Here is a 14,353-nt window from a genome sequence, read left to right on the forward strand (position 1 = left end):
TCGGCATCAACTCATGTATTTATCAGACATGAGACAACGGACAGGTCGAGTTCTCCCCTTTTGTTTGTAGTGTGAGAGATAGAGGAGATAACTAATCGCTGCTACGAGTCAATGCACACCCTGAACCCAGTCGTAACCTTAGCATACGCTAGGGCAGCAACAGGACCACGCCAAGACAACGCGTATACGACGCTATCTACCTATCTTATCAGTTCGAACTCAACCTGCTGACATCCAAACCCCCACTTTCCCCGGATTATACGTGTTGTTTGAGAGTTTAAACCATGAGATTTGGGATAAATGGGGTTAATCTCATGAGATAATTGGTGCCCGCTATCAATGGTCGAGACCTGGCTATGTATGGACATGGTTTAGTACATTCGGGGATCTCGGATACTGATACTGTAGAATGCTTCAGAACCAATAATGAGTGATTTCATATTCATCGGTGAGTCTGGACTTGGAAGAAGCGAGGCGACGGCCTTGAACAAAGTGAGTTTCACTACTCTGCGTTAAAAAACGCGAGCGCGTATGACCCGGACAATCGAGCATTTGCCACTCAAAGTGACATTTCTGACAGGCAAAATTGATCAAGTGTTTCTTGGATACTGACCCGAAATTGTTGCGCATTTTCTAAACTTGAACGAGGAGTTTCTAGCCCGTGATTTCCATGAACTTGGCTTCATATCTCAACACAATTGACATAGTATCTCGTTAAAGGACTTTCATTCAAATGCGAGTTCAGGCAGAAGTGATCTGCAGAAACCCTCTAAAGTACGAATCGAGCCAACTCACCGCCGCGGCACCATCCTCGAAACTGGCATTCTTGATACGCCGAATGGCACCGACATAACCATCCGGCCTAACCACGAGAATTGAAACCTCTCCACGATCGACAGAGCCAAGCCACTTCTCTGTACACGAAGTTCGCTTGGTATCCAAATGCGCCGCGTCATCCAGATATACCGTCCACCTACTCTTGGAAAATACGGGAGGCAAGTCTGAGAGCTCAAACTCGTTCTTATCTGTAGAGGCTGTGAAGATTCCGCAAGTTAGCTACTGGGATCAAGTGACAATTGAAAAGACTCTACTTACTAAGAAGTGCAAATGTGATTAGTTGGTTGACTGTTGTGTATCGCTCTGGCCGCACGTAAACATCATCGGCTCGGCTGGCACGAGGCTTCTGCTGATATGAAGCCTGCGCTGACTTGCCAAGCTGGAATACGAACGAGTTTGGTGTTGAGATAGACTCATCGAGCCCTTTGATGAAGCCACTCTCTTGATGATCCGTAAGGTTCGGAGCGACTACATAGACTCGGAACTGGCCGAGAACTGGGACATCAAGCTGAACATCAACTGGGCAAGCATCTATGTAGCGCGTAACCTTTGCCTGGGGGAGATTACAGCCAGGCTTAGCATCGCCACCAGGAGCGGCATCTAGAGGATGGTTCAGCTCATTGGGACCGTACTCAACCCCCACTCCCGAGATGAAGCGTGTGTTCTTGCGGAAATTCTCAGCGAGTCTCTGGGAGTCGCCTCCAGCGATCTCATTGGCGTGTTCGAAGTCAAAGTTGATGAGATCTTCCGCGATCTTCTTCCGTTCCTGCTCGTAAGACTGTAGAAGAATTCCATCCTTGGCGAAACCGCGCGCGGCAAGGTTGAGCTTCCAGCCCAAGTTCCAAGAGTCATGGACACTGGTGTTCATTCCCTGTGCAGCCTTTGGACTGTGTGTGTGACTAGCATCTCCAGCTATAAATACTCGCTGAGTTGGGTCCAAGAACCGTGTTGCGAAACGTTGGGATACTTGATAGTTGCCGAACCACTCGACTGATGTCCAGTTGACGGTGTAGGGAGCCATAATAAGACGTGCCTGCTCCATGACAAACTCCTGACCGAGCCCTTTCGAAGTGACCGAACTCTTCATCTCGATGTACAGACGAGTCATGTTGCGCTCACGTGGAATAAGTAGGACTGACCCGTGTTCCTCGGAGAATATGACGGTCTTGCTCCAGATGTCAGGAAAGTCGGTATCCAACTCTCCATCCAAAACTCCCCAGACAGAGTTATGGGGCGTTCCTTGAGAGGCCGCGCCGGGAATGGCGTTGCGTACTGCTGAGCGAGCACCGTCACAGCCTACTAGATACTTGGCTGGAATAGATGTACGTGTTCCACCATCTTTGTCGCATTCGATCTGTAGAATATGAGGATCTGAAGAGTCTGTCACGCCTTGAAACGTGTGACTTCGAGTGACCTCAACACCACTTTTCCGCAGGTCAGTAATAAACGTCCCTTCCATCATGCCCTGATGGCACAAAAGGATATAGGGATGTAGCACATCTACCACTGAAGATGGATAGTGGACTTCACGTCCTGTACGGCGAAGTCCCTCAGTTGGTGAACCTCGCCACATGCAGATGTCATGAACCTTGACGCCTGTTTGTACAAGATCATCGCCAATTCGCAGCATCTGCAACGTCTCAATGGTCTTTGGTTGGATACCATCAGCGCGGCCCACAGTTGTCTGATCGGGCCTCTCATCTATGACCTTGACTGAGAGACCAAGCTTTGCCAACACGACACTAGAGAAATCATCAGTACGGACAGGCAAAAGGCGAACAGCGATTCGGAAGTTCACCTTAGCATGAGGCCAGAAGGACCAGCTCCTACAACACAGACATCATGGATATCGGCATCGTGATGCCCGTTGCTGTCACCATTCGTGCTTGTCGTAATGGCCATGTGGGGCAAGTGTTGGCAGTGTAATGTGGATGGATACTGTACTGAGTGATGATGGTGCTTGACAGTGTATCATTTGATCTGATCAACACATTCACCTCTCGGATATATCAATCAAGCTGTTTCTTAGCAACGGACAACTCGAGACTTTCCAGCGGCGTCTTCCGCTAAATGTCGTCTCATCCGTTGAGGACAATGTAGCAGCACCATCATTCGATCAGTCAGGCTCTATCATCAGTAAGCTAACTAGCGTCGAGTCCACCCCCACTCCCGATTCTCAACCGCCTCTGGCTATCGTTATCTCGGCGATTCGGCTTTTGACTCGACTGAAACCTGGCTTTTATCGGTATACGCGCGAGGTTTGGCAGGGTATATCCAAGGATGGGGTCGTGCTGCAGATCGCGACCTCCCTTCCCCTACAGAAAAAGACTCGTGTTATTATAGCGAGAAGAGGAATTTAGTGGCTTATTGTAGAATTTTCTAACAGAATAGCACGATGGCACCTGGCTCAATTGATCCCGAGCCTCTGCCTTGGCAGTCAACGGTCGAACGCAAGAAACAACTGCAGCGTGATCATTTGTCCAAGGCTTTATTGGAACTTGAGAATAACAAAGGCTTACAGCTTGTCGATATCAACCAGCTTGCCGATGCAGCCCAGAGTTTAAGCCTTGTATCCAACGGGCAGCTGACATGCAAAACCGTTGTGCAAGGGTTGATTGGACGGTACGTGATTAATATTTACTCTAAGTGTAGTGTAGTTGATTAACACGTTTCTATACAGAGCGATCCAAGTTCACCAAGAGGTGCGTGATTTTAATGTGACGAATTGATAGGCACTATCTTTCTAACGACGATGGGTTTCAATAGTACAACTGGTTAGATGCACCTCATGAACCCCGACATCAAAAGCTAAAGTGACTCTAGTTTAACGGAAGTTGCTTTCGAGGATGCGCTACGACAGGCTGAAGTGCTTGATGCTTACATGGCAAGCAGCAAAAAGCCGATCGGGCCCCTGCATGGCTTGGTGATTACTCTCAAGGACCAATTTAACATTAAAGGTTATGATAGCACCCTGGGCTACGTCGGACGATCTTTCAATCCCGCTACTGAGGATGCCGTATTGGTAAAGATGCTAAAGTCACTGGGAGCTATCGTTCTCGCCAAGTCAAACTTGCCACAGAGTATCATGGTGAGTGACTGATCTCAATCCAGGCTGAGTACCTTGGCTTACAGGCATTTAGTGGTGTGAGACGGAGAATCCCCTCTGGGGGTTGACTACCAATCCCATGAATAAGGATTACACACCAGGTGGCTCTACAGGCGGAGAGGCTGTCCTGATTTCTCGCGGTGCCTCTATGCTTGGATGGGGCACGGATATTGGTGGAAGTATTCGCATTCCAAGCCATATGATGGGTCTATATGGATTGAAGCCGAGCGTAAGTTGTTAATGTTCGGGAAGTCACCAATATCCTGCTTACTTGCCACCAGAGCACGAGGCTACCCTACCAAGGCGTCCCCGTTTCCACAGAGGGACAGGAACATGTTCCATCCTCAATTGGTCCGATGGCACGAGACTTGGACATGATCAAACATGCCATGCACAGCTTGATTGAGTCAAAGCCATGGGAATATGATGCACGCTGTGCACCGCTTCCTTGGCGGGGTCATTTATATGAAGAAATGCATAGTAGACCACTTACTATCGGTGTTCTTATGGACGACGGGGTCGTTCGACCACATCCACCGATAACACGAGTAATGCGAGATGCAGTTGAGGCTTTGAAGCATGAGGGTCATGAGATTGTGGAATGGAACACCGAACTCCACGAGCAGTGTATAAGAACTATGGTAATACTAGCCTCAAACTTGAGACCTTTTTGACTGACCTTCGAACAGGATATGTTTTATACCGCTGATGGTGGTGAAGATATCCGCCAAGACATATCAAAGGCTGGAGAGCCATTCATCCCTCATGTCCAGCGACTTGTGAATAAAGGCAAAGCAATTTCGGTATACGAATATTGGAAACTCAACAAGAAGAAGTGGGATCTCCAACAAGGATATCTGGAGAAGTGGAACTCCATCCAGTCTGCCACTGGCAGAAAGGCTGACGTGATTCTCATGCCCGTTATGCCGCATACCGCTGTCCGGCACGGTGGATGCGGCTGGGTTGGGTATACAAAGGTCTGGAATGTTCTTGACTATACCGCGATGGTGATCCCTGGCGGAACGATACAGTCAGAGGATGTTGACGCATCATTCTCATATCCTGCTAGGGGTCCTGAAGATGAATGGAACCAGGGACTTTGGAACAAGGACAAAGGCGAGATGGCTGCGATGAATCTCCCAGTCGGGCTGCAGATCGTCGGACGGAAGCTCGAGGAGGAGAAAGTGCTTGGGGCTGCTGAGGTAATCGATCGCGTTGTGAAAAAGATATTAAAGTAGCCTATGGCCCGTAATGTACATACGAAATCCAGGAAGCTCCCATAAAGATCTGATGTGATGGCAAAAGCCGGCAAGTTGACGTGAGGTCACAAGATGGATCGACTCTTCAGATAACCTCAGCTAAACTCTTTACATTACTTATAGCTTATTTAACTGGCCGTCCTTTATAGTTTAAATACACCATGCTAGTGTATTTGCCATAAGCCTCCCAATTAAATGCTTTTTCGGCGATCAAACGTCTTGACATAGCTAGGGCTTTCACCAGCGACTCGTCGAAGCAACCTCAATCGCTCGTTTGTCTCTTCCCGCCGATACCACTTCTCATCATCTAAGGCGTTGACTCTAGGCCAACCAGTATGGATCGTGGTATCAACCCAATTTGAGCTTGGCATCTTAATCGGTTCATCTTCTCCGCCAAGTGACCTCACAACAGCAGGCAAGGCTTCAAGGCCCACATTTAGGCTGCTTCCAAACCCCAGCGTTCATTTGAAAGGGTCGGTCTGGGGGCCAAAGACTGCAATTTCGCGTTGATTCTGGGCGGTGACAAATTCAATGGCTATATGCAGAGGCACCTGGACTGCTGTATCCGATATGAACTTTGTAACATGTTGACTGATGGATTTGAAGTTCAGCTGTTGGCTTAGCCCGCTGTCTTCACCTGCGAGGGTAATGAGAACTGGTAACTTCCCCGCATCTGTTACACGAATATCAAAGTCGTCTTCTAAAAGAATGATTGTAACTGCTTTGAATATCGGCTGTAGGATTCAAACCTCCTGATCTCGAAAGCGTGGACCCCCGAATGTGGCGGGTTGTGAGGGAAGGGTCAAGACCTCTCGTTGATATGTCGCTACTTGGTCGCATATTCTTCCATGCAGGTCGTTTATAAGCTTGACCAGTGATACTGCAGACATATCGGGAGAAGGTCTGCATGGGTAAAATTGCTTCGCAATAAACTGGTGGTACTCAATATCATTCCGGTATGGTCGATACCATTTGTTGTATAGCCAGTTGTGCAAAGCACAGTGGAGTAGTGAATAGTGCTTGGTACGATGCGCAATATATATCGGCACGGTCTTATTGCAATAACCCTCCAAATCTCTTGACGTGATATCCTCCACCTTTACGTGACAATCATCAGAGCAGACATTAGTGCGGAGCAGACACGGTCGGACTTTGTGTCGGGCGTCTACAACAAAGATATCTTGTCGATGGTATGCTTCCAGTTGACCACGAATCTCAGACAAGATTTCGTGTCGGGGCAGCGGGGCCCTCTTTGTGACGCTTGGATAGACGTACATTCCGAGGATCGAGATATCTAAAGAGGGGGGTAATGCATGATTGCAACTCTTCTTCTCTGGCTGATGTGAAATAAACGAGAATGATGTATAAAGGTGTGAATGAGATTTAGCAGTCGAACTTTTAGGTAGAGAAAGCGCTGACTTTATATAGTCAATACTCCTACAAAATAAAGCGTCGTGTTCAAAGTCAAGTTGAAGTAAATTCCAGACTGTGAGTCAGGCCGTGAACCTTGCCACGGAAGTCAGAGGCCTTAAAGCCCAATGAGTCGTCAATTGCGAAATTCAAGCTTTGAGTACATTCTTAGCCTTTACTTCTCCAACCATTTGCTTCAGGTCACGGCTGGTGTGTGGCCTCCCTGCTTAGAGACTGCTGATGATCAATGGTTAAAATTGAACATAACTTATAGTCATATAGTATAGGTTTCGTAAAGTAATCAATAAATCTTTCAGCATACCAAGTTTACGCACTTCCCGTTCCAACTCTGGACATTCCTTTGGATAAGCTCTTCAAACATCCATCTTGCCAAGTCCAACCTGCTGATAGTGTACCCAATTTGAACACCAGTTTCTCGCTCATCACTCTTTCTCAAAACATCATCTTCCCAAATCCACCCAACACGTACTTTCTTTGTCCCTTTCATCTCCTCATCTGTCAACAATGGAGGTCGAAGCATCACATAACCACCGAGACCAGAGTCCTTCTGCGTCGCTGCCTCACGAGTAACACGCTCAAGAGCTGCAGTGTCGGTCTGAGCCTCTTTCAACAACCACCAATAGAGCGGGATGAGGCTAAGCGGTTGATCACGACGAGAGCCATGTCCAGTCGATGATATTGGGGCGTAGATCGGTGAATTTGAGATGCTGTTGGTAGAAACAAGATCTTTTAACGCCTGCATCACCGCAGCAGCAGAGTCGCCGGTGATCGTGGCATCATTCATAGCAATCGGGTGGAACGGATTGAATCGGAGTTTCCAAGTGCTTGTGATGCCACTGAAAATGATCTCGGGGTCGTTGAGAAGAAGGCTGCGGACGGTGGAAACATCGCGAGATGATCCTGTGACAACGATGAGCTGTGACTGTTGGATCTCTTCAGATACGCCGAGATCCAAGAGAGTCTTTTTCAATTTCGACAGATCTCGAACAACTATATATGACGAATTAGCTTGTAAAGCTGTCGTATGGAAACTTGAACTCACGAGCAGCTGCTTTGTGGCCATCGAGTAATGTCCATGCTAGCACATGCCGCAAGGTAGCGCCGCACGCTCCGATGAATGCCGCTTTGACCGCCATGATGTGATGTTTGGGTTAAGTATATAACAAGGTAGAAAATGACTTATACGGATGAGATATTATTTATTATGGCTTCTGTTGCTGGGATTTTATATTTTACATTTATCGGTCTCATGATCAGTTCATTTTGCGGACTTGTTGTTGCGGAGTCGGCATCGGGACAACCACAGAATGAAAAGTGGCTTGCCAAGTCCGCTCATTTCACTGGCCCCATTCCACATCGTGAAGTTCGTGAACCCGCGGAAGCCGAATTGTCTACAGAAATTGCGAAAAAGGAAAAGAGAAAGATATTCCACAGGAATGCGCGTTTTAGCCCGATGCGTGACTGATTATAAACAATAGTAGCTAAGGCTCATGACTAATAATGCTTAATGTTCGGCTTTGTTTTCTCTCAGCGTATGGCCCCTAGCCCGGTGGTCTAGAATCTCACTGGTTCTACGTCGACTCTTGAAACTTCTTCATCACCTCCTCGTGGCTGGCCGGCATGAGAGCGCCTTCTGGTACAGGATTCTTGCTCTTGAAGTAGTCGCTCATCTGATTACCGTTAGTATCGTAAATGGTACAGAACTCCCTAAGACTCAGAAGCAACTGACCTCTCCCATTGTGACCCATTCGACACCTTCATGCTTGTTGATGTGCTCGATGATACGTTCGTGCATCAGCAGAACGTGAGGTCTACCCGAGACATCCGGGTGGATGGTCATTGGGAAGATGAATTCGTCTGTAGAGTGTCAGTAAACCGAAACATTTCCTCCATCTAGCTTGGTGGATCACTAACCGTATTCCCGGTAGAAGTAATCGAAGTGATCTTTCCAGATATCTTCAACATCTCTATATCTCCTGTTAGTTTGAGCGAAACCTAACTTCAGGGAAAACTTGCCGAGGGTTGACCCATCCATGTGAGTTTGGAGAGTTCTTGATAAACATCATAGGCGGCAGGTCATCTATATACCAAGAGCCAGGTATTTCGACCATGCCTGTCTCTTTGCCCTTTGTCAGTGGCTTCATCCACTCCTCGGCCTTCTTGGTGTAATCAATCTTGGTCCATGCGTCGCCTGTCCGCAGCCAGTATGCTTGACAGTCGTGATGGGACATTGAGTGGTCATACTCAATTCCGTAGCTAAGCATCAACTCGGTCCCTTCTTCGCTTGTCTCCCACCAAGGAGCCACGCTTCCCTTGGGTGGCTTTCCGCAGAAGTCGGTGAGTAACTTCCATGTCTTGTGCAAGACATCTTTTTGCTGCTCGAAAGTCATGTCCACGGGGTTTTCGTGGCTGTAGCCATGTAGCTGCTGCCGCTTAGCGTAATGCGAGATATTGGTATGAGATTCTACTTACACCTATCTCGTGTCCGGCATCTCGGACCATAGCACACTCTTCTGGAAATGTTTCCAGGCTGTGTCCAGGGATGAACCATGAGGCTTTAATGTTGTACTTGTCAAAAAGCTTCAACAAGCGCCGGGTACCGATTGTTCCCGCCCAGAGACCTGTTCCCCGGAGAGTCAGAGGTCAAAATGCAACGCGCCTTATTTTACTGACCTCTGCTAATGTCGCTTGTGCTGTCTTCGCCTCCATATGATCCCAGCCAACCGGCCACGGCATCGATATCCACCCCGTAACTAGCAGTACCCTGGTTAGTGAAAAAAATGTTTATTGGTCGAATGCAATCCTTACCAGACCAAAACCTTCTTTTTGCCCATTTTTTCCAATTGATTGTCTGGGAAGTGAATAGAATATGCTTAGGAGATGTACTCTTGACGTCAACTTTTTGCAACTCGGCAAGGTCCAATGCCAAATAACTTGAGCTCAGAGATACTCCCAAAACGCGGGGTTCTTGTGTTACAGCACTTGGGAGATGGGACATACCCCCACTTACCCCCTGATTGGTATCAGATTAGTTCACGCTGGCGGTATCTGGCGTTATCACAAGTGGAGTCTGTGAGAACAGCCCGTTGCAACCCCCCACCCCCATTCTTGAACTCAGTTTCTGGTACGAGGTTGCAGGTCGAATCGGATGGCTCGCAAGACTTTGTAACTCTCCCGAGAAAGACACCCAGTCTCGTGATTCACTCACTACAAAGGCAATTTGATGTATGTGAATTCTTGCACTGAACATCGGGGACGTCAAATTATTACAGTTTCTTTCACATTGCGATTATTCTGATATCAACCAATTATATTGCATACCTTGTCCAAAATGTCAAAAGTCAGTTACTTGAGACCAATTGCGTTCCCAGATCATATGCTCACATTGCCTCGCAGTTCTCACTGGCTGGCCGCTTAGCCGTTGTTACTGGAGGAGGTCGAGGATGCGGTTTCGCATTTGCCCAGGGGCTGGCTGAAGCTGGTGCCGACGTTGCCATATTCGACGTGATTGAGCCCTCTGCTCCTGAAGTCGAACAGCTGATTTCCAGCTACGGGGTCCAGATCAAATCCTACATTGTGGATGTAACCACGTTGTCGAGTCTAAAAGAAGGTTTCACCGCTGTGGCTTCAGACTTCAACAACAGGCTAGATATCCTGGTAGCATGCGCAGGGGTCAACAAGAATGTGCATTTCCTCGACACAGAAGAGGAAGACTTTGACAAGTTGTTTGCCGTCAATGCTAAGGGTGTTTACTTCTCAGCGAAACTGGCAGCTCAAGCCATGATCGAAAACAAGACCAAGTGCGGAAGTATTATCCTCGTGGCCAGTATTGCTTCGCATATGGCTATTCGATCTCAGAGGTCGACAGCCTACTGCGGTACCAAGGGTGCGGTGAGAGCAATGGTTGCACCGATTGCTGCAGAGCTTCAAGAGCATGGGATCCGAGTAAACTCAATCAGCCCCGGCTATGTCAAGACAGCCATGACAGCGCCATTCCCAGACTTGATCGAGGGATGGAAGGACGAGATCATGAACCGTCGTGTCGCGGAGCCGGATGATATCAAGGGGGCCTGTGTCTTTCTGGCCAGTGATGCAAGCGCGTAAGTTATTGCCACCGTTTTTTAAACTTTCAGTTACACTGACCAATCACCAGTTATTGTACGGGCTCCGATATTCTTGTTGATGGAGGTGTCACAAAGTGGTAATGTCATAATCTCCGGTATTGCAGAGGAAAAGCCAAAGAAATACGAAACTCTATTATCATTAGCCAGCACTTGAGCGTTTGAGGCATGTAGTTCGTGGCGCACTGCAGTGACTGTTTTCACTGTTCTAGATCAGTCCCCTGGCTAGGAACTCCCATGTTGCCGTGTGACAAGCCCTGTAAACCTTCCATGCTCAACATCGCCTGAGGAACTCACAGCGCTGGCATGGCAGTCAGGGGCCAAATGAAAGATAAGTCTGTTGGTATAAAAAAGTGTTAAAAATGTCTTCTATTTGATAAACATATTGTTAACACTCTTTTTATATTAACTTTCATTAAATCGCGATCTCGTTGCATTTATTGAAATAGAATAAGATGTGGTCTGTTCTTAGCTTAGCTTATCCGCCAGGTTTCAGACGATGCGACCATATATGCCTGCCTTTGTCAGGGACACTGACTAGTCTTGACCCAGCTGAAAGCTTAAACAATCCAAGTGAGGGATGAATACGAGTTTAAGATGATTTACTACTTACCCATGGGAAAGGGCTAGTCCCAGTATCGCATGACATGTACATACTTGGAATGCTTTGCTCTTTTGTGTTGGACAATGAAAATCTCAGTATTTGTATTTAACTATCAACTCGCCACGCAAGCAACCCTCATAATTGAACCCTCTCCATACTCTCCCATCAATCCTCAGCTTATCAATCATTATGCGTACCGTTGCTCTACTCGCTCTCTTTGCACCACTGGCGAAGTGCACCATCCTGAACATTACCGGATCATGTGCCGACAGCGATATTGGCCCTGTTTGTGTGGTTACCTCCAGTGTAGTTAACCCCGCCAAAGTCTGCAATGGGAAAGCTGGGACTTATGCAGGAGACGGAATCAATGGGATGACGAGCTGTACTGGCATTGGTTCTCCTTGTACTTATGTTTGGCGATGCTAGACATTGTTTCTCAGCATCGAAGTGGTAAGTCCCGAGTTGAAGACCTTGCTTGATATTACTAAGTTTTCTTCCAATAGTCTCAACATTCCCATAGGCGCATATAAGACTAGCAAAAAGGAAGTCAGCGGATTTTTTGGTATTGAGTGTTGATGCTTAGGGGCCTAGTTTATTCACCACTCGACCGAAAGCTATAGTCTTTGGACTGTCTTTCGGTATACTCGACAATGTAAACCAACTCATTGGTCTCTTAGTCTTTCACTGTGCCATAAACTCTCCAACAATCACACAAAGTACCTCCAACGTGGATCTTGTTCACCATCAGTGATTTCCGAAGTAGCAACATCCTCGGCCTTTAGTTCAACACCCTGTGCCTCGTTCTTTGTGCGGTTCTGCTTCCTCATCCAGAATCCCAATCCAAGTGTGAAGATGATGCAGGTAACATTGCAAGCAGCTGTGCCAATCAGGGTTGGTGCATAACGGGGTGCGTAAGTCGTTCTGAACGTTCCAGCGGATAGAATACCACCAAGGTTACCGAGACCTACGAGTAGACCAGTCGTGGCCGCTCGTGAGTTCTCACTGAGATTGTTGTTATTGTGCCAACTGTGAACAAGGCAACTCGGGATATATGCCCCAGCACAAAGCATAAAACAGGCGAAGTAAGCCACTCCAATGTGCGCTTCAGCATCTATGATGGCGAGAATTAGTAAGCCAACGAGGCTTGTGGACAAGCTGCCAACAATATGCAGTGTTCTCTCTCTGTTGCGATCTGAGCTCCAGGTCACTGCGAGAAGAACCAGAAATCCTGCAACATTGGGAGGAACAGTCAGAAGGTTTGTGATCACCGTGTTATATCCCAGGCGACGGATAATAAGCGGCAGGAAATTGGAGGTAGTAGAGAAAGCGACGGGGTATGTCAGGCTGATGACACACCATACGGCGAATCTCCAGCTGTTCCAGCTCTTGAAGCATTCCTTGATATTGAACTCTTCTCCAATAACTCCGCTGCCATCGCGGAGAGCTCTTTGCCTTGCAACATGCTTCTCTTCTTCTGTTAAGAACCAGGCACTTTGTGGGTCGGCGGGAAGCCACCAAAAGGCCAGAATTCCCAACAGCACAGTCATCGTACCTAAATCCCCTCTGGTCAACAATGTATGTTCCGAGTTCGCTTTTGTATTACCTTTGACGCACCTTCGATTATGAATAGCCACATCCAACCATGGACATGGGAGACCTTGATCTGGAAGACGCCAAACGAGATGAGACCTGAGAAAGCACTAGCAAGCAGCGCACTGCCAAAGAAGATCGCAATACGAAAGCCAAGCTCGCCACGCTGGTAAAATAGAGTCAGATAAAATACCGCGCCAGCAAAGAAACCAGCCTCAAAAGCACTATGAGCTGTCAGGGGTAAGGTCATAATGATCCTGCCACAAAGACTTACCCCAACAGGAGACGGATGGCCAACATGCCTCCAAAGTTCTTACAGGCCGCTTGCAGCAAGGCCATGGAACCCCAGCCGACCATGAGGGATGGCAGCATTATTCTACCAGAGAACCTCTTCAGCAGCAGGTTGAGTGGCAGATCACAGAGACCGTTTGGAACATAAAAGAGTAGGATCAAAAGTGAGAACTCCTCGCCCTTGAAGTTGAGGTCTTTGCTCATTCCATCTGTCTCGGCGTTTCCCAGATTACTCTGCTTTCGTTAGAACAGTGTCTAGTATATGGGGTAAGACTCACTCTATCAACAGCATTGAAAAAGTACATGACGCTCAGATAGGACAGGAGCCATGCGTCCATTTTGCGCACTACCCAGTGTCAGTGCGGGATATGTCACAGCTTTTCTAAGGCTACTGACAGTAAGATCGCTCAGCAGCTGCATCAACAACAATCTCAGAACCGTTTTCCTGGTCAAAGGCCAGTGAGCCATGATGCTTTTGCTTGTCGTCAGAAGCCATTATGACCATGTTGTTGTCCATCATATCTGGGTAGCTCTTTTGTGAATGAAACTGTTGATTGCTGGTTACATGTTTTACTTGTCATTGTGCAAGGGTCACCCTTTCTATAGCTTGGCTACTGGCTGCGTTATTGCGGTATCTGTAACCGATACCATGATCTGTGAGCCAATGATCTCCAATCTCTGCCAGCCATCGTATTGGAAGTGGGCTTCGTTTGAGCTGTTCGTAACTAGTACATCCTTCTCAATTGGTTGGTATAGCTTCTTAGGGTACCATTTACTTGGCATAATATTAACTTGCCATCAAAAATGGGGGCACCTGGTGTAGGATCGTCGCATCCGACAGCTTTATCTAAGTGGGGAATAACCTGGGAGATAATCAAGAGTCGTCCCAACGGTTCTTTCACCCCCGCCTTATCCCCAACCTACCACCCGCGTATCTAACCGGGAAACTCACTCTCAGTATCATACGAGGGGACTTTCCGGACAAAGCTCTTGTTCCGTCGGTAGAGATTCTCTTAGTGCCGTCGTATCAAATAGATTCCAGGTTCATGACAGATGGAGTGGAACCGATGATAATTGGTTCAATTAATGAACCCCTTATTATCTAAGGGAAATC

The 14,353-nt window shown here is 47.6% G+C and overlaps 6 protein-coding genes; 2 read left to right on the forward strand and 4 right to left on the reverse strand.

The window, feature by feature from the left end:
• Window positions 1-741: 741 nt before the first annotated feature.
• On the reverse strand, window positions 742-2,739 carry FFUJ_10195 (related to phenol 2-monooxygenase; the record flags this gene model as incomplete). XM_023567820.1 has 3 exons in its annotated part: window positions 742-1,034; window positions 1,096-2,579; window positions 2,636-2,739. 3 exons carry the CDS (start codon window positions 2,737-2,739, stop codon window positions 742-744), a joined length of 1,881 nt encoding a protein of 626 aa, XP_023435214.1.
• Window positions 2,740-3,232: 493 nt separating this feature from the next.
• On the forward strand, window positions 3,233-5,181 carry FFUJ_10194 (related to general amidase; the record flags this gene model as incomplete). XM_023567821.1 has 5 exons in its annotated part: window positions 3,233-3,459; window positions 3,661-3,925; window positions 3,978-4,172; window positions 4,225-4,584; window positions 4,633-5,181. The coding sequence occupies 5 exons, from the start codon at window positions 3,233-3,235 to the stop codon at window positions 5,179-5,181; spliced, it is 1,596 nt and encodes a 531-aa protein (XP_023435215.1).
• A 1,744-nt stretch (window positions 5,182-6,925) lies between these two features.
• Window positions 6,926-7,769, reverse strand: FFUJ_10193 (uncharacterized protein; the record flags this gene model as incomplete). XM_023567822.1 has 2 exons in its annotated part: window positions 6,926-7,623; window positions 7,676-7,769. The coding sequence occupies 2 exons, from the start codon at window positions 7,767-7,769 to the stop codon at window positions 6,926-6,928; spliced, it is 792 nt and encodes a 263-aa protein (XP_023436165.1).
• A 435-nt stretch (window positions 7,770-8,204) lies between these two features.
• FFUJ_10192 (probable polysaccharide deacetylase family protein) lies at window positions 8,205-9,467 on the reverse strand (the record flags this gene model as incomplete). XM_023567823.1 has 7 exons in its annotated part: window positions 8,205-8,303; window positions 8,363-8,490; window positions 8,548-8,600; window positions 8,629-9,056; window positions 9,106-9,254; window positions 9,307-9,386; window positions 9,442-9,467. 7 exons carry the CDS (start codon window positions 9,465-9,467, stop codon window positions 8,205-8,207), a joined length of 963 nt encoding a protein of 320 aa, XP_023435216.1.
• Window positions 9,468-9,964: 497 nt separating this feature from the next.
• FFUJ_10191 (related to D-arabinitol 2-dehydrogenase) lies at window positions 9,965-10,838 on the forward strand (the record flags this gene model as incomplete). XM_023567824.1 has 3 exons in its annotated part: window positions 9,965-9,973; window positions 10,030-10,733; window positions 10,787-10,838. The coding sequence occupies 3 exons, from the start codon at window positions 9,965-9,967 to the stop codon at window positions 10,836-10,838; spliced, it is 765 nt and encodes a 254-aa protein (XP_023436166.1).
• A 1,227-nt stretch (window positions 10,839-12,065) lies between these two features.
• FFUJ_10190 (related to putative tartrate transporter) lies at window positions 12,066-13,735 on the reverse strand (the record flags this gene model as incomplete). XM_023567825.1 has 5 exons in its annotated part: window positions 12,066-12,910; window positions 12,973-13,172; window positions 13,223-13,473; window positions 13,518-13,585; window positions 13,636-13,735. 5 exons carry the CDS (start codon window positions 13,733-13,735, stop codon window positions 12,066-12,068), a joined length of 1,464 nt encoding a protein of 487 aa, XP_023435217.1.
• Window positions 13,736-14,353: the final 618 nt, after the last annotated feature.

This window comes from Fusarium fujikuroi, chromosome FFUJ_chr09, assembly GCF_900079805.1.
Source record: "Fusarium fujikuroi IMI 58289 draft genome, chromosome FFUJ_chr09".
Taxonomy (NCBI): domain Eukaryota; kingdom Fungi; phylum Ascomycota; class Sordariomycetes; order Hypocreales; family Nectriaceae; genus Fusarium; species Fusarium fujikuroi.